Here is a 17,283-nt window from a genome sequence, read left to right as displayed (position 1 = left end):
AGCCCGTCACAGGGATGCGAACTGCCAACCTTCTGACTGGCAAGCCCAAGGGCTCAGTAGTTTAGACCACAGTGCCACTCGCGTATCATGGGTACCCTCTGGGAGAAACTTGTGATATTCACATAACTACATTCTATACCTCATTTGATTTGCCCTTGCCCACAAACAAAGTTTTGCTCTAAGGGTCACAGACTGATAAAGGTTCCCCACCCCTGGGTCTAGAGCAGGGGTTGTCAACCTGGTCCCTACCACCCACTAGTGGGTGTTTCAAGATTCTAGGTGGGCAGTAGGGGGTTCTATGGCACAAGCTGAATCCTCCTTTGATTGAGCGTTGGTGGGCAGTAAGGAAATTTTACCACCAAGAAAGATGCATTAGTGAGTGGTAAGTATAAAAAAGTTGACTACCCCGGTCTAGAGTCTATATTGACAAGGTGGCAGGAGCACTCCAGGGTTTCAGAAAGGGTAGGAGTCCTTCGCAGTCCACTGTGGAGATGCCCGGGATTGAACCTGGGATCTTTTGCATGCAAAACATCTGCTCTGCCACCGAGCTAAAGGCCCTTCATCAATGGAAGGTATCCAGATCCCATACAGGCATGCTTTCACTGAGCAAAGAAATGATTGTCTAGTAAGGCACTACCAGTGCACACAAAGAATGCAGCAAGAAGCTGCAAAGTTCCTTCTAAATCAATCTAATCATGAAACAGAATTGATGAACTAAACTAAAGGGCACTCCTCCTAGGTATTTTAGCCACAGGTGTTACTTCAACTTCTTAGTTACATTAACAGTAGTCAATGCTGAATAAGAAATGTCATTCAGAAGTGCGAAACTCTGTTTTCTCATTAGTGTCTCTTCCTTCTTTTTCTTCTGCATTAAGTATATTTCAAACATCTCCAGGAAATCCACTCACACCAGCACAATTATCACTTTCTTAACAACTATTCACTGCTTGTATTGAAGAAGCTAGAAACTTGAGGAGGGAAATTGTGGGCTATTTTAAAAAATCTATTCAAATTTTAAAAAAAACCAACTATCTAACAAATCTACTAAGTAGAGGGTTTCCCAAATTATAATATTCACTCTGAATCTGTGTTCAATGAGCTAATCTAATTTAAAAATTAAAGGGATGAAATTTTCCATGCTTCAGCTTTTCTCTTCCTAAATTTGCTATGCAGAAATTCTGAGTTTTTTCCATTCCATTTCATTTGCTTGTTTTCATTCTGCCTTTGTGTCACAAAGCATTAAAAGCAGCAAGACAATTAAAACAAACAGTATCATGATGAAAATGGAACAGTTTGAAAAAGCTAATAAAGTCAAATCTAAAACAGTAGGTTAAAAGAAACACACAGCAAAAGTCTCACTGAAACAGAAACATCTACAATAAAAATCTAAATCCTAAAAGCCATACAGGACCAGGCAGATCTCATAAGAGATTATATTCTTTTATTCATTTCCTTTTTTAGTTTGTGGTTTAATTATATTTTTGAGTTGCATATTGTATCGTGGGTCTGTTTTGTAAGCTGCTGTGGGGTGTTTAGCCTGAAAAGTGGGATATAAATATATGAAATAAGACAATTCCCATAAATAACCTTGGCACCAAAACTGAGGAGGTCATGTCATGAGTATCCATCAATCTGATCTACAGCAGTGGGACCATGAGCAAAGTCTTCCTTTTCAGGTCTCCCCAGGAACCTGAACTACCTGTGCCTTTCCCTTCTCGCTTTTCATGTTCCTCATTCCTACCATAGCATTCCTGTTTGAAGTCTACCAATACGGTACACTCCAAGACATTAAGAATCTTGACCTGTTAGATGGTCCTGTATTCCAAAATCACTTTCAATAATTGGAAGTAACTGTTTGACTGGGCTCAGGACACATGGTGTTCCAGTTAATTCAACAGTTAATTTACAGTGCCTGAATACAAGACATCTGCCTTCTTTCCAGCTGGGAAAGAAACAAGAGACAGAGAGAAGGGGATAAGAGTTAGCCTTTTGAAGTGCTCTCCTGATCCTAAGCAGGCCTGCATAGATCTGACTAAGGATTTCAATGTCAAATACCTTCATCTCACTTTAGCCAATAGCATTATTGTGATTTGACTCTAGCACCTTATTTGTCAGCCTCTCTACGCCGATCATAATACCCTTCTTTATATATTACTTACAGGCACTACATGCCTCATCGACTTAACCCCTGCTAGCCTCTGTGGCCTTCCCGAGATCATTGAGTTTAGCCCAGTTAATAATCTTCAGCTTCTTTAAACACTTCAGACTTGTCACTTTCTAATCAGCTCCTCTCTAAACTAAGTCATCTCAGCCACAATCTGTCCCCCACATCTAAACTTTACTAATCCAGTTTCATTGTCAGGACTAATCCAGTTTCCGTTGTTGGGGCAGAATGGAGAAGTGAGCCTTTGGGGGGGGGGGGGGTTAAAGTCAAACCTTTCAAGAGTTACAGCTCCTACTATGGCTGTAGAGACCAATATGAGATAGACATCTTTTACTGCAGGTGGGGCAGATGAAGGTGTTTGGTTTTGCTGCTGCAGGTGCGCCATGGTGTTTCTTCTCTCTGTGCTCCTCCCAGCGGTCCTTCCTCCTCTGATCACTGCTGTGGATACACACCCTGACTGCCTGTCTCCAGGCACTGAGATTGTCTGCAAGGGATTCACTTACAGCAGAGTTAACGTGGCCAGCCTTTATGTCACGTTTGCAGACATCTTTGTAACACAGAGCTGGACTGCCAACAGGCCTAATGCTTGAAGCCAGCGCTCTGTGGAGCATGTCCATGGGAATCCTGCCATCTTCCAATCTGTGGACATGACCAAGCCAGCATAAATGTCGCTGAGACGGAAATATGAAAACATGCTGGGAATGTGGGCTTGGGAGAGCACATCTGTGTTTGAGACTCTGTCCTGCCATGTGATACCCAAAATCTTCCTGAAGGCAGTGTGCAAGTTGCCCACGACTCACTTTCATAAAGCAGTGTGCTCAACATGCAAGCCTGGTAGACCTTCATCTTGGTATTGGTCATTAGCACCAAATTCTCCCATACCCCTTTGGAAAGGTGAGCCATTGCCATAGCTGCCTTGCCACTATGCTTGTCCAGCTCAGCGTCAATGGAAATGTTGTTGGTTATGGGGGGAACCCAGGTAGACACCATCTTCAGTGAAGCTGAAGGCATAGAAAAGCAATAGGGAGAAGACTATGCCAAAGAGAGTTGAAGTGAAAACACCACCCTGTTTCACACCGCTCTTTATAGGGAAGGCATCTGAGGATGAATCGTCATACTGGACAGTGCCATGCATGTTTTCATGCAAGGACACAATCATCTTGCGGAACTTAGGTGGGAATCCTATCTTGTTGAGCAGTGTGAAAAGTCCTTTTCAGCTGATGAGGTCAAAGTCCTTCGGCAAGTCAATGAAGTAGATGTACAAGAGATGTCTCTGCTAATTTAGCAATTTAGTGAACCAACCTCGACTTTACCTCCTATTTATCTTGAAGCCAATGTCCTCAAAGAATGAAACTAATCTTCCTGAGGCCACACAGGAAGGAATTATGAGCGGCACAAGCAGACACTGTCTCTCCCAACCGTTTTGTGCCTGCATAAAATGACTCTGTCTTGACTGAGCTCAGAAATAGAACATCAGCCCTGCAAAGCCAGGACCATATGGGCACCTTGGTTGTCTGTTTGCCTTTAAGGCTATCAACCAGCTAGAGCCTCACCAGGTTCAGTACTGTCATTGATAAGCTTTCAAAAACAAAAACCAAAGGACTTCAAATTAATACTCTACAGATGCCCAGAAGCACTCTGCCGTTACCTATCTTCCTATCAGAACAGAAAGGTACTCTGCACATATGGAGAGAAAAGTGCACTTATGTATGTATGTCATAGAAAATCATAAACAATTTTCACAGGCATAAGGCAATATACCGTATTTTTCGCCCTATAGGGCGCACCGGCCCATAGGGCACACCTAGTTTTTTGGGGGGGAATAAAGGGGGGGGATTATTTTTCCCCCAGGCACGGGGCTGGGGCGGGGGAAGCCTGAGCTTCCCCCGACCCCAGCCCCTAGAACAGGCTGCTTTCCGCAAGCCTTGGGAGCCCGGCGGAAACTCCCGCCGGGCTCCCAAGGCTTGCGGAGAGCTGCCCGAAGTCCGGGGTGTGCTCTGCTGCGCTCCCTGGGTTTCGGGCTGCAGGCTGCTGTCCGCAAGCCTTGGGATAGCTTCCTGAAGCCTGGAGAGCGAGAGGGGTCGGTGTGCACAGACCCCTCTCACTCTTCAGGCTTCAGCGAAAGCCTGCATTCGCCCCATAGGACACACACACATTTCCCCTTCATTTTTGGAGGGGGGAAAGTGCGTCCTATAGGACGAAAAATACGGTAATTTTGGGAGTTGAAAGACAAACTTTAACTGACCCATCTCTGAGCCAACTCAGTTTTTCCATTCCACTTCCCTAAAAAGTTGTATGCACATATTGCTCAATGAGAGCCATCTAAATTAAACACCACAGCAGGCCAACTTTTGTTATCTAGAAACAAATCCCATTTGCCTAATTCAGCTTAGTACCAAAATCTGCCACAGTTGTTCATGGATAGGTAAACTTATTAGTCGCAATGGCTTGTCAGAAAACTAACCATCATTCTCATCTTAAATAATCAAATTAATAGCAAGGCTATGCTTAGGTCCTCATGCCCAGCCCTCATTTGAAACAGTGTGCATAGCAACTCACTGTTCAGTGGGAGCTGCTTCATTGGGGCTAACAGACTTCCTAAAAATCAGTTCTTCATGGTTTAATGAGTCCCATCTTCACCTACTGCCCAGCTCTACAATCACAAGGTCTGGGTTAATCACTTACAGTACCACTGCTTCAGCAAACTCAATTTCCTTCACGTTGTCTTCATTAATCTCATAGATATACCCTTCCACAACCTGTTAGTTCCAGTCTATAAGGTATAAATACCCCATCCGTTGAGCTAATCATAAATTTTGAAATTCCAAGGGCAAAAGCATTATTAGTGAAAGGGCAAAAGCTCTCTTATTCTTGCTGCCTACAAAAAGGGAAAATTCCAAGCTTAGATTGGGAAATATCTTGAAGGAAAGAGGTCTTATTGTTTATAGAGTTCTTCTACACCCCCCCCCCCTTTTGATTGGCAGTGATTACTGCACTCAATATCTATAGCAGCTTCCTGTCTTTTGCAATTATCTCCTATCTAACTCGTAGTCTCTTGTAATTCCTGACACTGTACTCCTATTTGAGCACTGCAGCACCCTGTGTCTCTCCTGATTGAAACAACAAGTGAGTGGCCTGCTACCAGAGAATTGTCCTGTAATATGAGTTTCAAATGCCTCATCTATTGCACAAAACAAAAGAAGCCTACCTCTGGCTGAGAGCTTCTTGGTGTTGATAATCTTTGCCGCATATTCGTGTCCAGTGCAGAGTTTGACACAGCGCCGCACAACTGAGAAAGCCCCCCTAAAAATGTGCATCAGAAAAAAAGGAGAAAACAGAGATTAATGCCTGCAGCTTGGAAGAATCCGATTCACAGCAGTATCTCGTTTTTTTAAAGATAGTTTTGCAACATTTTTTAACATTTCAACATACAGAGATTTCCCTTTTAGCCCACCCCATCATGGCATTCTTATTCCAGATGAGAGCAAAGGAGAGAAAAAAGAAAATAAATTGCCCCTTGTTGAATTCATTCAATGAGAATGTCCTAAAATTAAAGAGTTGGAAAGCATCTCAAAGGTCATTAAGATGAATGTATTGCCTAGAATGTTGTTTTTATTCCAGACACTCCAGATCTTGGACAAGATGGACTGTTTCAAGAGGTGGCAAAAAGACATATCAAAATTTGTCTGGCAGGGCAAAAAGCCCAGAATAAACTTTAAGATATTAACTGATGCAAAAGACAGAGGGGGGTTTGCCCTGCCGGACCTGAGACTTTATTATGAATCGGCAGCGTTTTGCTGGTTGAAACAATGGCTGCTTCTTGAGAACACAGACATTTTGGATCTGGAAGGGTATGACAATAGATTTGGTTGGCATGCATATATATGGTATGACAAGGTAAAACTGCATAAAGGCTTTAAAAACCATATTGTTAGGAAAGCATTGTACAATGTATGGATAAGATATAAGGATCTACTGGAAAGTAAAACTCCCAGGTGGCTATCACCAATGGAGGCTAAAGAGATAAAAAAACTGAATATGGAGTCCAAATGGCCAAAATATTGTGAAATTTTAGAACAAAATGGTGAAAGAGTTAAACTACAGAGTTATGACAAATTAAAGTCTAAAGTACGAGATTGGTTGCATTACCTTCAGATAAACGAGGTATTTAAACAGGACAGGAAAATAGGTTTTCAGATGGAGAGGTCGAAATTAGAAACAGAATTGTTAGAACCCAATACTATGAACTTGTCAAGAATGTATAATTTGCTGCTGAAATGGAATACACAAGATGAAACAGTAAAATCAGCTATGATTAAATGGGCACAAGACATAGGTCATGACATTATGTTTGATGATTGGGAACGGTTATGGAACACAGGTGTTAAGTTTACGGCCTGTAATGCTTTGAGAGAAAATATAATGAAAATGATCTATAGGTGGTACATGACCCCAGTCAAACTTGCAAAAATTTATCATCTGCCCAATAATAAATGTTGGAAATGTAATGAGACTGAAGGTACCTTCTATCACCTTTGGTGGACCTGCCCGAGGATTAAAGCCTACTGGGAAATGATCTATAATGAAATTAAAAAGGTCCTTAAATGGACATTTCCTAAAAAACCAGAGGCTTTTCTCCTGGGCATGGTGGGCCAATTGGTGCCAAGGAAGGACAGAATTTTTTTCATGTATGCTACTACAGCGGCAAGAATTCTTCTGGCAAAGTATTGGAAGATGCAGCAGCTACCCACTCTGGAAGAATGGCAAGCGAAGGTGATCGACTACATGGGAATGGCAGAGATGACCGGCAGAATTCGGGACCAGGGGAGTGAGACAGTGGAAGAAGATTGGAAGAAATTTAAAATATATCTTAAAAACTGTTGTAAAATTGAGGAGTGCTGAGATGTTACGGTGTTAAGAAACAGAGAATTGCAGCTGTAAATCATAAGTTTAAGGAAATTATAATGAAAATGAGTCAATTAATGAAATAGAGGGTTGCTGAGAAAGGGTAAAAATAAGGATGCAGAAAAAGGGAGGTATGGGGAAGTCCGGGAAGTAAGGTGAAGGAAAATAAGTTTAAGAAATTATATATGTTTATTTGTTTGTATGTTTTGTTTTGTTTTACTGTTTGTTTTTATTACATGTTTGGAAAATTAATAAAAATTATTTTTTTTAAAAAAAAAGATAATCTTTGCCGCATATTTGTGTCCAGTGCAGAGTTTGACACAGCGCCGCACAACTGAGAAAGCCCCCCTAAAAATGTGCATCAAGAAAAAAGGAGAAAACAGAAAAAAGGAGAAAACAGAGATTAATGCCTGCAGCTTGGAAGAATCCGATTCACAGCAGTATCTCGTTTTTTTAAAGATAGTTTTGCAACATTTTTTAACATTTCAACATACAGAGATTTCCCTTTTAGCCCATCCCATCATGGCATTCTTATTCCAGATGAGAGCAAAGGAGTGAAAAAAGAAAATAAATTGCCCCTTGTTGAATTCATTCAATGAGAATGTCCTAAAATTAAAGAGTTGGAAAGCATCTCAAAGGTCATCCAGTCCAACTCCCTGCTAATGAAGACCAACTACCACAGCATCTGTGAAAAGAGGCCACCCAGTTTCTTCAAAACCTGTGATGAATGAGAATTTTAAAAGGTCTAAAAGGGCTCCAAAGATTTCAGAAAGAAGACCTATTTTCCTGTTGAATGCTATTTGCCGCTTGATCCAGGGATAGCTGGACTGCTCAATTGGTTAAGAGTGTGGGTCTGACAACACCAAGGCTGCAGGTTCGGTTCCTGACAGCTGCATATTCCTGCATTGTAGGGGGTTGAACTATATGATCCTCAGGGTCCCTTCTCAGCTGAAAGGAAAACCACCTTGGAGGGGAAGTGGCAGGGGAGAATGCAGTGAGTTACACGAATCATCCCTCCTTTCTCTCACACAAAAACGGCTTTGCGGTTTTCTACAATCAAGCGGTATATTACTTTAAATAAATAACTATTAGCAACTCTGACATGTAGTGCTATATGTTAGTTTAAGTGACTTCTGCTGTTGGGATTAGAAATATATTCATTAATCATATTTTATCTCATCCTTCCTCCAGAGTGACAGAAGCAGCTTCAGGACTCAATAATAATAATAATAATAATAATAATAATAATAATAATAAAAAATAATTTATTATTTATACCCCACCCATCTGGCTGAGTTTCCCCAGCCACTCTGGGCAGCTCCCAATCAAGTGTTAAAAACAGTACAGCGTCAAATATTAAAAAACTTCCCTGAATAGGTATTTGAGCCCTAATCAAAAACTTTAGCCACCATACCAAGCTGTCTTTTATCTGAGAATTCTTTTAACACAATTTTTAGCACTTAAGATTTTGCATTATTTTTTTAAAGAAGTGCTCTTACTTTAATGTTCCTAAGAACTGTAAGGCTAATAAAGGCTGTATAAACATCTGTCATGAGTAGTCAGGCTAATTAATCCTACTCTAGTGTAGGATAATGAGTTGAGCTACAAGACTATAATTCTCAGTTCACCAGCGTGGTACCCACAACCTCAGCAAAGACTGACCTCAGATGCTCTGCTGTCAACAACTCCAAACAGCTGTCTATTACTCATTCCCTAATTCCAACCAGTAGTGAAGTTGCTGGGCCATAGCTATGCGGACGTCACAGTTAAGGTCAGAAGCTAGAGGGCATATTTGATGGATATTTGTTGGTACAAATTGTGCTCTGCTCTCTGCATGACAGTGGGACTCTTAAGAAAGCATAAGAATCGCCTTGCCTGAATCAGACCATGTAGACCAGTACTGGGTTTTTAACAGCGGCCAGCCTGATTTTCGTGGGAAGTCTCAGATATACAGTATGGGGTTATATCCAATGCTGCTCCTACTCAGAGTATTCCCACTGAAGTTAATAGACATCACTAACTGAAGCTCATTAAAAATGTCAACTATTCCAGAAAGAATGGATTGGCTAAAACAGCTCTCTATGCTCTCTGAATCGTAATGAAGTTTTAGCTCATCCCAGTATAAACAGTGAGAAGGATAATGCAGTACAAATGAGGAATAATTGCATTGCATGCTAACATTGCAGAGATAAATTAGTTGCTACAGAAACAGGTTTAGTACAATCCTGAGCATCCTTACTCAGAATTAAGTCCTTGTTTAATGGGATTTACTTATTTGAAACTCTACATAGGATTTGCAAATGAACCTATATTCAATCAACAACAACAACAAATCCTATCTTTTGAAAGTGAGGTACTCAGTTTATATCATTGGTTCGCCAGAAGCGGCTTAGTCATGCTGGCCACATGACCCGGAAGCTGTAGGCTGGCTCCCTCAGCCAATAAAGCGAGATGAGCGCCGCAATCCCAGAGTCGGTCACGACTGGACCTAATGGTCAGGGACCCCTTTACCCTTTACCTTTAAGAGGCTGGTGACCAACCAGGACCCAAGAGGTTACAATCTGTTTGGAAAGATTCATTTGGAAAGATTCAGTCTTCAGCAGAAGACCAAGGAATGCATTTTAGTTTATGAAAGATATAAGCATAATATTGTCAAAGAGAAATCAAAAGTACATTATATATAAATACATCTTGGGGGACGAAAAATCCAATAAACAATAAAGTGGCTATTATGTGTATAATAAAGATTACAATATGCAATATTAAAATTAACTACAATTTAACTACTGCCGAATCCTACATTGGCTCACCAACAACAAACCCGCCTTAGTTAAATATCACTACATGGTCCCAGCTGTCCTAATTTAATGGCCTTTTAGTTTTAAAAAAGAACATAGCTACCAACCCAGAGTGAAATTCCAGAAAACAGGATCCTGCAGTCTTAGATCCATGTTACTAGAGATCAATCCAGTTTCCAGTATACAGGGTGCAGGAAAACCCAAACAGAAGATTAACCCAGGTAAAAATTAAAGAAAAATGTTTTTAAAATAAAATAGTGAAATCTGAACAAAATAAACTATTAAAAAATTGAATACAAAGTTGTCCATAGAACAAAGGTCAGGAAACACATAACTATGTTTAATAATCACAAGGAAGAATTCTGATAAGGGAGAAATAAAATATCCTCAAGCAAATAACAAAAATCAATCAGAGTTGTACAAAAAGTGCATGAAAATTCAGCACAGAGAAGCCTAAAGCAAAGTAAAAATATTAAAAGCGGTAAGAATGGACTCTGACATCGATAGTTTTGAATGTGTGTGTTCTAGAGAAGAGTTCAGTTACGTTACAAAAAGGTATCAGAAAAAAACTTATTGGGTGAAACAGAGATGAAGCTGAGTTTCAATATCTAAATATCTAAAAAATATCTAAAAATATCTAAAAAAAACTACAAAAAAACTACTTAAAGAATTCATACTTGCTGATTGATTGCTTCATTCTCCCTTTGTTCACAACTAAAAGAAATTCTGTATTGGAAAATGGCAAGTCAGGAGGCAAACACCTGAAAAAGCAAGTTGCCATTATTTTGCAGTTGACATGATCCTGAGCATGGATAGACAACCTAAGGCCCACAGGCCGGATGCGGCCCAATCGCCTTCTCAATCCGACCCACGGACAATCAGCATGTTTTTACATGAGTAGAATGTGCCCTTTTATTTAAAATGCATCTCTGGGTTATTTGTGGGGCACAGGAATTCATTCATTTTTTCCCCAAAAAAATATAGTCCTGCCCACCACATGGTCTGAGGGACGGTGGACCAGCCCACGGATGAAAAAGGTTGCTGACCCCTGATCCTGAGTCTTATCAGGATACAGGGAAACTCCTGAAGGTCACTCAGTGCTGAGAACAGTATTGAGTTACAAATCTTGTATCTTCTTCACACTGGTTGACTAAGGCCTTGTTAGCATTTCTGCTTTTCACACTCCAGAAAGACATTAAGGTCTACTTCAGTCATGAGCCACAGCTTGTTGACCGTTCTACTCCACAGCTTCAAGTAGGATCATCTTCATCATGTATCCAAATTTGCCCCCCTCCACTGAGCTCAGAACAACCTTCCTCATTAAATAACCGCTACAGACTTTTCAGCAGCTGCTCAGAAACACATATACACTACACATAAGTATATATGCTCACACTCATCGAGGTTTCATAGTAAGGTTAAAAAGAAGGTAAAAGACCTCTGGACGGTTATGTCCAGGCAAAGGCGACTATGGGATTGCAGCGCTCATTTCACTTTCAGGCCAAGGGAGCCGGTGTTTGTCCACAAACAGCTTTCCAGGTAATGTGGCCAGCATGACTAAACCGCTTCTGGTGCAACGGAACACCATGACGGAAGCACACGGAAACGCCGTTTACCTTCCCGTCACAGCGATACCTATCTATCTACTTGCACTGGTGTGCTTTTGAACTGCTAGATTGGCAGAAGCTGGGACAGAGCAACAGGAGCTCACTCCATCGTGCGGATTTGAACCGCCGACCTTCTTCTGATCAGCAACTCCAGAGGCTCAGTGGTTTAGACCACAGCACCACCCACATCCCTAGGTTTCAAAGTACTGTAATCCAAACAGCGCTCCAACTGGAGAACAGCCTTTGCCAAAGGTGCCATGGACTTTGAAGACGCTCAAACTCAGGACGAATGGGAGAAACGTGCTAAGAGGAAGCCACGTTTGGCAAACCCTCACCCTGATCAACTCCCACCCAGAAACCTATGTCCCCACTGTGGAAGGATGTGTGGATCCAGAATTGGCTTCCACAGTCACCTGTGGACACACCGTTAAGACCGTGTTCATGGAAGACAATCTTACTTGGCTATGAGTGGTCGCCAAAGAAAAAAGAATCCAAAGAGAAAGTTATTTGACTGAATATATGAAAGAGAACACAATAAACCAAAAATTAATTTGAGTCAAAAGCACCTTCAAATATTAAAATCATGTATAAATGTCAATTCTACAGAGCTACTTTTCATGAGGGAGAGCTCCATATCCTGGGATATTGGCAAGGCTTTTGAATTACTGGTGCACTGGAAATCAAGCTCTCACCTATGGAGTGAGTGTTGGTGGATCTAAAACTACTTAAGTTGACCTACTGAAGCATGATTCAGCATTTTTAAACTACTGACCACCTGGAAAGCCTTTGCACAAACGTAACCAGCTAGCAGAATTATGCAGCTTTACCACAGAGATCTCTCTTGTGGTTGAAGCAATGCAACCTGGGCTGTGTACAGATAGATTTGTTCTGGGGAACAGCAGCACCAGTTTTCCTCTTATCGCTATTACAATAGCACTAGTCACAATCCTGTATCAATAGCTGCATGAAGATACAAGTGTAATAGGAAGGGCCAGGGGGAGCTTGTTTGTTCCAAGTTATTAATTTCTAATTGCAACTGTTTCCCTAGTCAGATCAATGGAGTGGTGAAATTGGCTAGATTGGATCTCAAGCAGCTTCTGGAGTAATCAGTTTCACTCCTAAGGGAAAATTTGCATTTTTTAAAATCTATTTGCTTGTTTAAGAGCTAAATGAGCACATATGTACAAATACACCTGTTTTTTCATATAATCAAAAAACCCACTTTTTTAAAAAGCATAAAAATGGCTTTAAAACTATTCCTGGCATTGTATAGGGGAAAGTATACTAACTTTCTCTGAGTTCTATCCAGTAATGTGTCAGTGACAGAAGCACTAATATATATATGCCTGTTATACTTGGAATAGTCATGCTTTTAGAAGCTACTTCCAGCTTTTCCAAAATACAGCTTGAAGTCCTAGCGCACCTTTAATAGTTATGCATAAGAGGGAATTTCAGTAGGTGAACTTCCTCCTCTATTAAAAGTGTAGAATTCCTGTCCTTTTGCATCTGACCACCCTACACAAAATCCTGCAAAACCTGTTCAGCCAGAGACCACAGTGGAACACAAACATTAGCGTAACTTGGACCAAGTGGTATTGCATCCACAAAGACAACGAACACACACACACACGGTGGAAATGATTTACCACCATGGCAAACTTCTGCAATGGGATTTGGGTCTTAGGGGCAGGAGAAGCTGGCCAGAACTCAACAGTCATGGCAAGTACACTCAGTTTAGCATGAAAGTAACCCCCAGGTTTGGACAGCAGTCTGAATTATAATGCCTCATGGAGTAGCCTAAAATAATTCAAGATTATACAGTGCATATTCCTGACACATTTGGAAATGTTACTGCTTTATAAAATACAAAAGTAGAAGGGGAAATTACAAATATAACCCACATTAATAAAATCAGAGATACAAATACAACACAACCCTAACCCTTCCCCAACCTAGTGCCTTCCAGTTGGTCAGAAGAGAGTCAACAATACTGGGCTAAATAAACAAAACAGTCTGCCTTGATTTAAGGCAGCTCTCTGAGTATTTTGGCAATGGTGGGCCTCCCAAGATCTCAGCAAGGGATCTTTCCCATCACCTGTTATGAGATCTGAATTGCACTTTAAAGCTGTTTCCTATGCACCTTTATGCCCCATTGCCCTAGAACGGCCATCCCTAGAGTGGTGTCCTCTATATGTTGTTGGACTTCAACTCCCATCAGAGCTAGCCATCATGGCCAATGGCCAGGGATGATGCTAACTGTAATCCAAAATATCTGGAAGGCCTTTGTATTTGTATCTCTGATTTTATCATTACAAGCCACAGCCACCACCCCCGCTTTCATTTTTAAAGTAGTTTCAAAATAAAGACAAACATTTTATGTGTTGTATCAAACCCTTTTCTGAACCACTCAAGAGATCTGAAATTAACTACCTTTGGTCAAAATAGCAGCTTATAAAGTCACCGAAAGAGATGAAGTAATTTGCAACCATTTCCTCACTGCGTACAAAGTGGTATTCTGATTTTTTGCTGATTTTTTTTTCTACTTCTTAGCAGCATGTATTTAAATATCTATTTGAAACAGAAGTCAGTAAAACTTAACCAGTATTATTCCTAAGTAAACTGAAATAATAAATAGCAAAGTGCTTCAGGCAGCAGAACTATTAGTAACCAAAATTATTTATAAATCACTTCCTACAGTAACAAATCAGGGTTCCACATGTGGTCCAGAAGAAGCAGCCAAGAGAGATTCTTGAATGCTAAGGGATGCCGCCCATATAATCATATTTTACCAAACAAAGAAATAAATAGACCCTGAAAACTGGCATGCAAGAACACAGCCTTAGTGACTGGGTGGCAGTTGGGGCATAAAAGAATAAAAATGGTGGGAATGCATTGCCCAAGACACCCTCCCACACAAAGAATCCATTATAAGCTATACGGGTGGCGCTGTGGGTAAAACCTCAGCGCCTAGGACTTGCCGATCGCATGGTAGGCGGTTCGAATCCCCGCGGCGGGGTGCGCTCCCGCTGCTCGGTCCCAGCGCCTGCCAACCTAGCAGTTCGAAAGCACCCCCGGATGCAAGTAGATAAATAGGGACCGCTTACTAGCGGGAAGGTAAACGGCGTTCCGTGTGCTGCGCTGGCTCGCCAGAGCAGCTTCGTCACGCTGGCCACGTGACCCGGAAGTGTCTGCGGACAGCGCTGGCTCCCGGCCTCTAGAGTGAGATGAGCGCACAACCCTAGAGTCTGTCAAGACTGGCCCGTACGGGCAGGGGTACCTTTACCTTTAAGAGTCCAGTTAGGAAGCAATCTCTCTCTCTCTCTCTCTCTCTCTCTCTCTCTCTCTCTCTCTCTCCCCCCCCCCCCCTACACACACACACACACACACAGCGACAGCAAGAGGGCTGAGTGCCTAAGGAAGTTTAAAAGTAAAGGTAAAGGGACCCCTGACAGTTAAGTCCAGTTGCAAACGACTCTCGGGTTGCAGCGCTCATCTCGCTTTACAGGCCGAGGGAGCCGGTGTTTGTCCGCTCCGCAGACAGTTTTTCCGGGTCATGTGGCCAGCATGACTAAGCCACTTCTGCAGCAATGGAACACCGACACTAGAGCAGCGCAAGGAAACGCCGTTTACCTTCCCGCTCGAGCAGTACCTATTAATCTACTTGCACTTTTTGGCGTGCTTTCGAACTGCTAGGTTGGCAGGAGCAGGGACCAAGCAACAGGAGCTCACCCCATTGCGGAGATTCAAACCACCGACCTTTTGATCAGCAAGCCCAAGGCTCAGTGATTTAGACCACAGCGCTACCCACGTACCTAAGGAAGTTTCAGAGGAGTAATAGAAGAAAATGCCCTTGGGGAACATGTGCCTTGAGATACACATCCCTGTGGGTTAATCCTCACTTTAAGAGATCTTAAGTGCAAGGAAACCACCCATTAGCAATTTAAGGGATCACAGGGAGAGGATCATTTTTAATCAATTAAATCTATTTTAACAGCTTTCACAAGGAGAGAAAAAAAATTCCAAGGAAGGCTTTCCAAACAGATTAAAAAATACAATCAGAGGACGTCACTGCAAGCTGTTGCCTGGCAACTGCCGACTGCCAGCAAGGGAAGAGTGCTTCCATCATTGCTCAGCCCCAATTCCTTGCCTCAGAGGATTTTGGTGTGAGTTGCCAGTGGTGTAGTGAAAGGGGACGAAGGTGAACAAAGCTCCTCTGGCATCATCTGCCAGAGCAACTGAAGGTCCCTCTCTTTGTTCTGGCAAATGAATATCTTTTGTTGAAGTTTAGTGTGTTTTACATGATGAACCTATGCAGTCAGTTAAAACTCCCAGTTTAGAAATCTATCAGTTGCAGAGGCCAGTTAGCATAAAAAGATCTTCAAGAGATGCCAGCAAGTTGGGCCTCAGTAACATGGCCACCCAGAGTGTCTGGGTACAAGTAAAATTTGGATGGTGATGATGATGATGGAAACAGCTCTCCTCCATATGTTCTCAACAGTAAACAAGCTAGGATATAAGGACTCAAGCAGTCCTTACTTCCAGGAAACTAACACAGCTTTTCAGTCATTCTGCTCCTAACAAAGTGGGCATTATAAACTGGGAGTACAGTCATACCTTGGTTCTCGAACGGCTTAGTTGATGAACAAATCGGCTCCCGAATGCCAAAAACCTGGAAGTAAGTGTTCCGGTTTCCAAATGTCCAACGCAGCTTCCGCTTGAGTGCAGGAAGCTCCTGCAGCCAATCGGACGCCATGCCTTGGTTTTCAAATGGTTTGGGGAGTCGAGCGGACTTCTGGAACAGATTAAATTCAAGAAGCAAGGTTCCACTGTATGGCCACGGAGGCTCTTGTGATGTGCTCTTGCACTTCAAAATTTACCACTGGGCCTCTGGGTTTGACACCAAGGAAGAACAAGGATGAGGGCAGGACCCTGTCTAAATAATCCTGGTTTCATATATGGAGAACATGGTTCAAGAGTGGAAAAATCGTGGCCCTCCAGATGATGCTGGACTAAAACTCCCATCTCATCCATGAGCGTTGACCATGCTGGTTGTAGCTGGTAGGAGCTGGAGTCCCACAACATCTACAGGGCCACAGGTTCTCCCACCTCTGCCATAATCATTAGGGGCATGTTCTACTCATGCGTAAAACCTACACATGAGCAGACAGGGTACAGATAAGTACCCAAGGTTCCACCCATTGCTATCCTTCACATTGCCTTTCAGTTTGTGGGAGGTGATTCTTTGCATGTTTTAGAACCCTAGAAAATCAGGATTCAAAAATGAATGTGGAGCTTCCAGAAGTACAGAGGCTTCATGCTTCAGACCTTTGCCTTCCACAAGCTGGAAACTATCAGGAGGCGGTGTTTAGCAGGCTCATTCTCACGTGCATGTAGGTTTTGCACAACGCTTGTGCAGGGCTGAAGTAATTTCTGATTCTAAACAAATTTGACTGTAACCCTTGGAAGCCACTTCCAGAGCTTCCTGAGGTTATAAAGCACCATATAGGTATTCTAAATAATTCAGTGTTTAATTTTTTTTAAAAAAAAATGCTGCTTCCTTCCTCTCCAAAAGAACCCCACTGGGTTTCTAGATAGGAAGCGGGGGGGGGGGGAGGACAGGGAGGGACAGCTCCCCCCCCAATCAAGTAAATCAATAAAAATACTTAACTGAGGTTCTGCCCCTCCCAAACATGAAGCCTGCCCCCCCCAACATAAATCCTGGCTATGCCCATGGAAATGAGGAAGCCAAATTACAGTACAGTGGTACCTCGTGTTACATACACTTCAGGTTACATACGCTTCAGGTTAC

General features: G+C 42.2%; 1 protein-coding gene across 21 annotated transcripts in view; it reads right to left on the bottom strand.

The window, feature by feature from the left end:
- CAMK2B (calcium/calmodulin dependent protein kinase II beta) overlaps positions 1-17,283 on the bottom strand; it is a 217,973-nt gene that overhangs the window by 151,304 nt on the left and 49,386 nt on the right. For all 21 annotated transcript variants that reach the window (XM_077919873.1, XM_077919880.1, XM_077919875.1 and 18 more), the window contains exon 2: positions 5,373-5,467. In XM_077919873.1, the coding sequence (XP_077775999.1) occupies positions 5,373-5,467 (95 nt within the window). The remainder of the gene's footprint in view (positions 1-5,372; positions 5,468-17,283) is intronic.

This window comes from Podarcis muralis, chromosome 15 (assembly GCF_964188315.1).
Source record: "Podarcis muralis chromosome 15, rPodMur119.hap1.1, whole genome shotgun sequence".
Taxonomy (NCBI): Eukaryota; Metazoa; Chordata; class Lepidosauria; order Squamata; family Lacertidae; genus Podarcis; species Podarcis muralis.
Note: the sequence above shows the minus strand (reverse complement) of the source record. Positions and strands in the feature narration are given on the sequence as shown.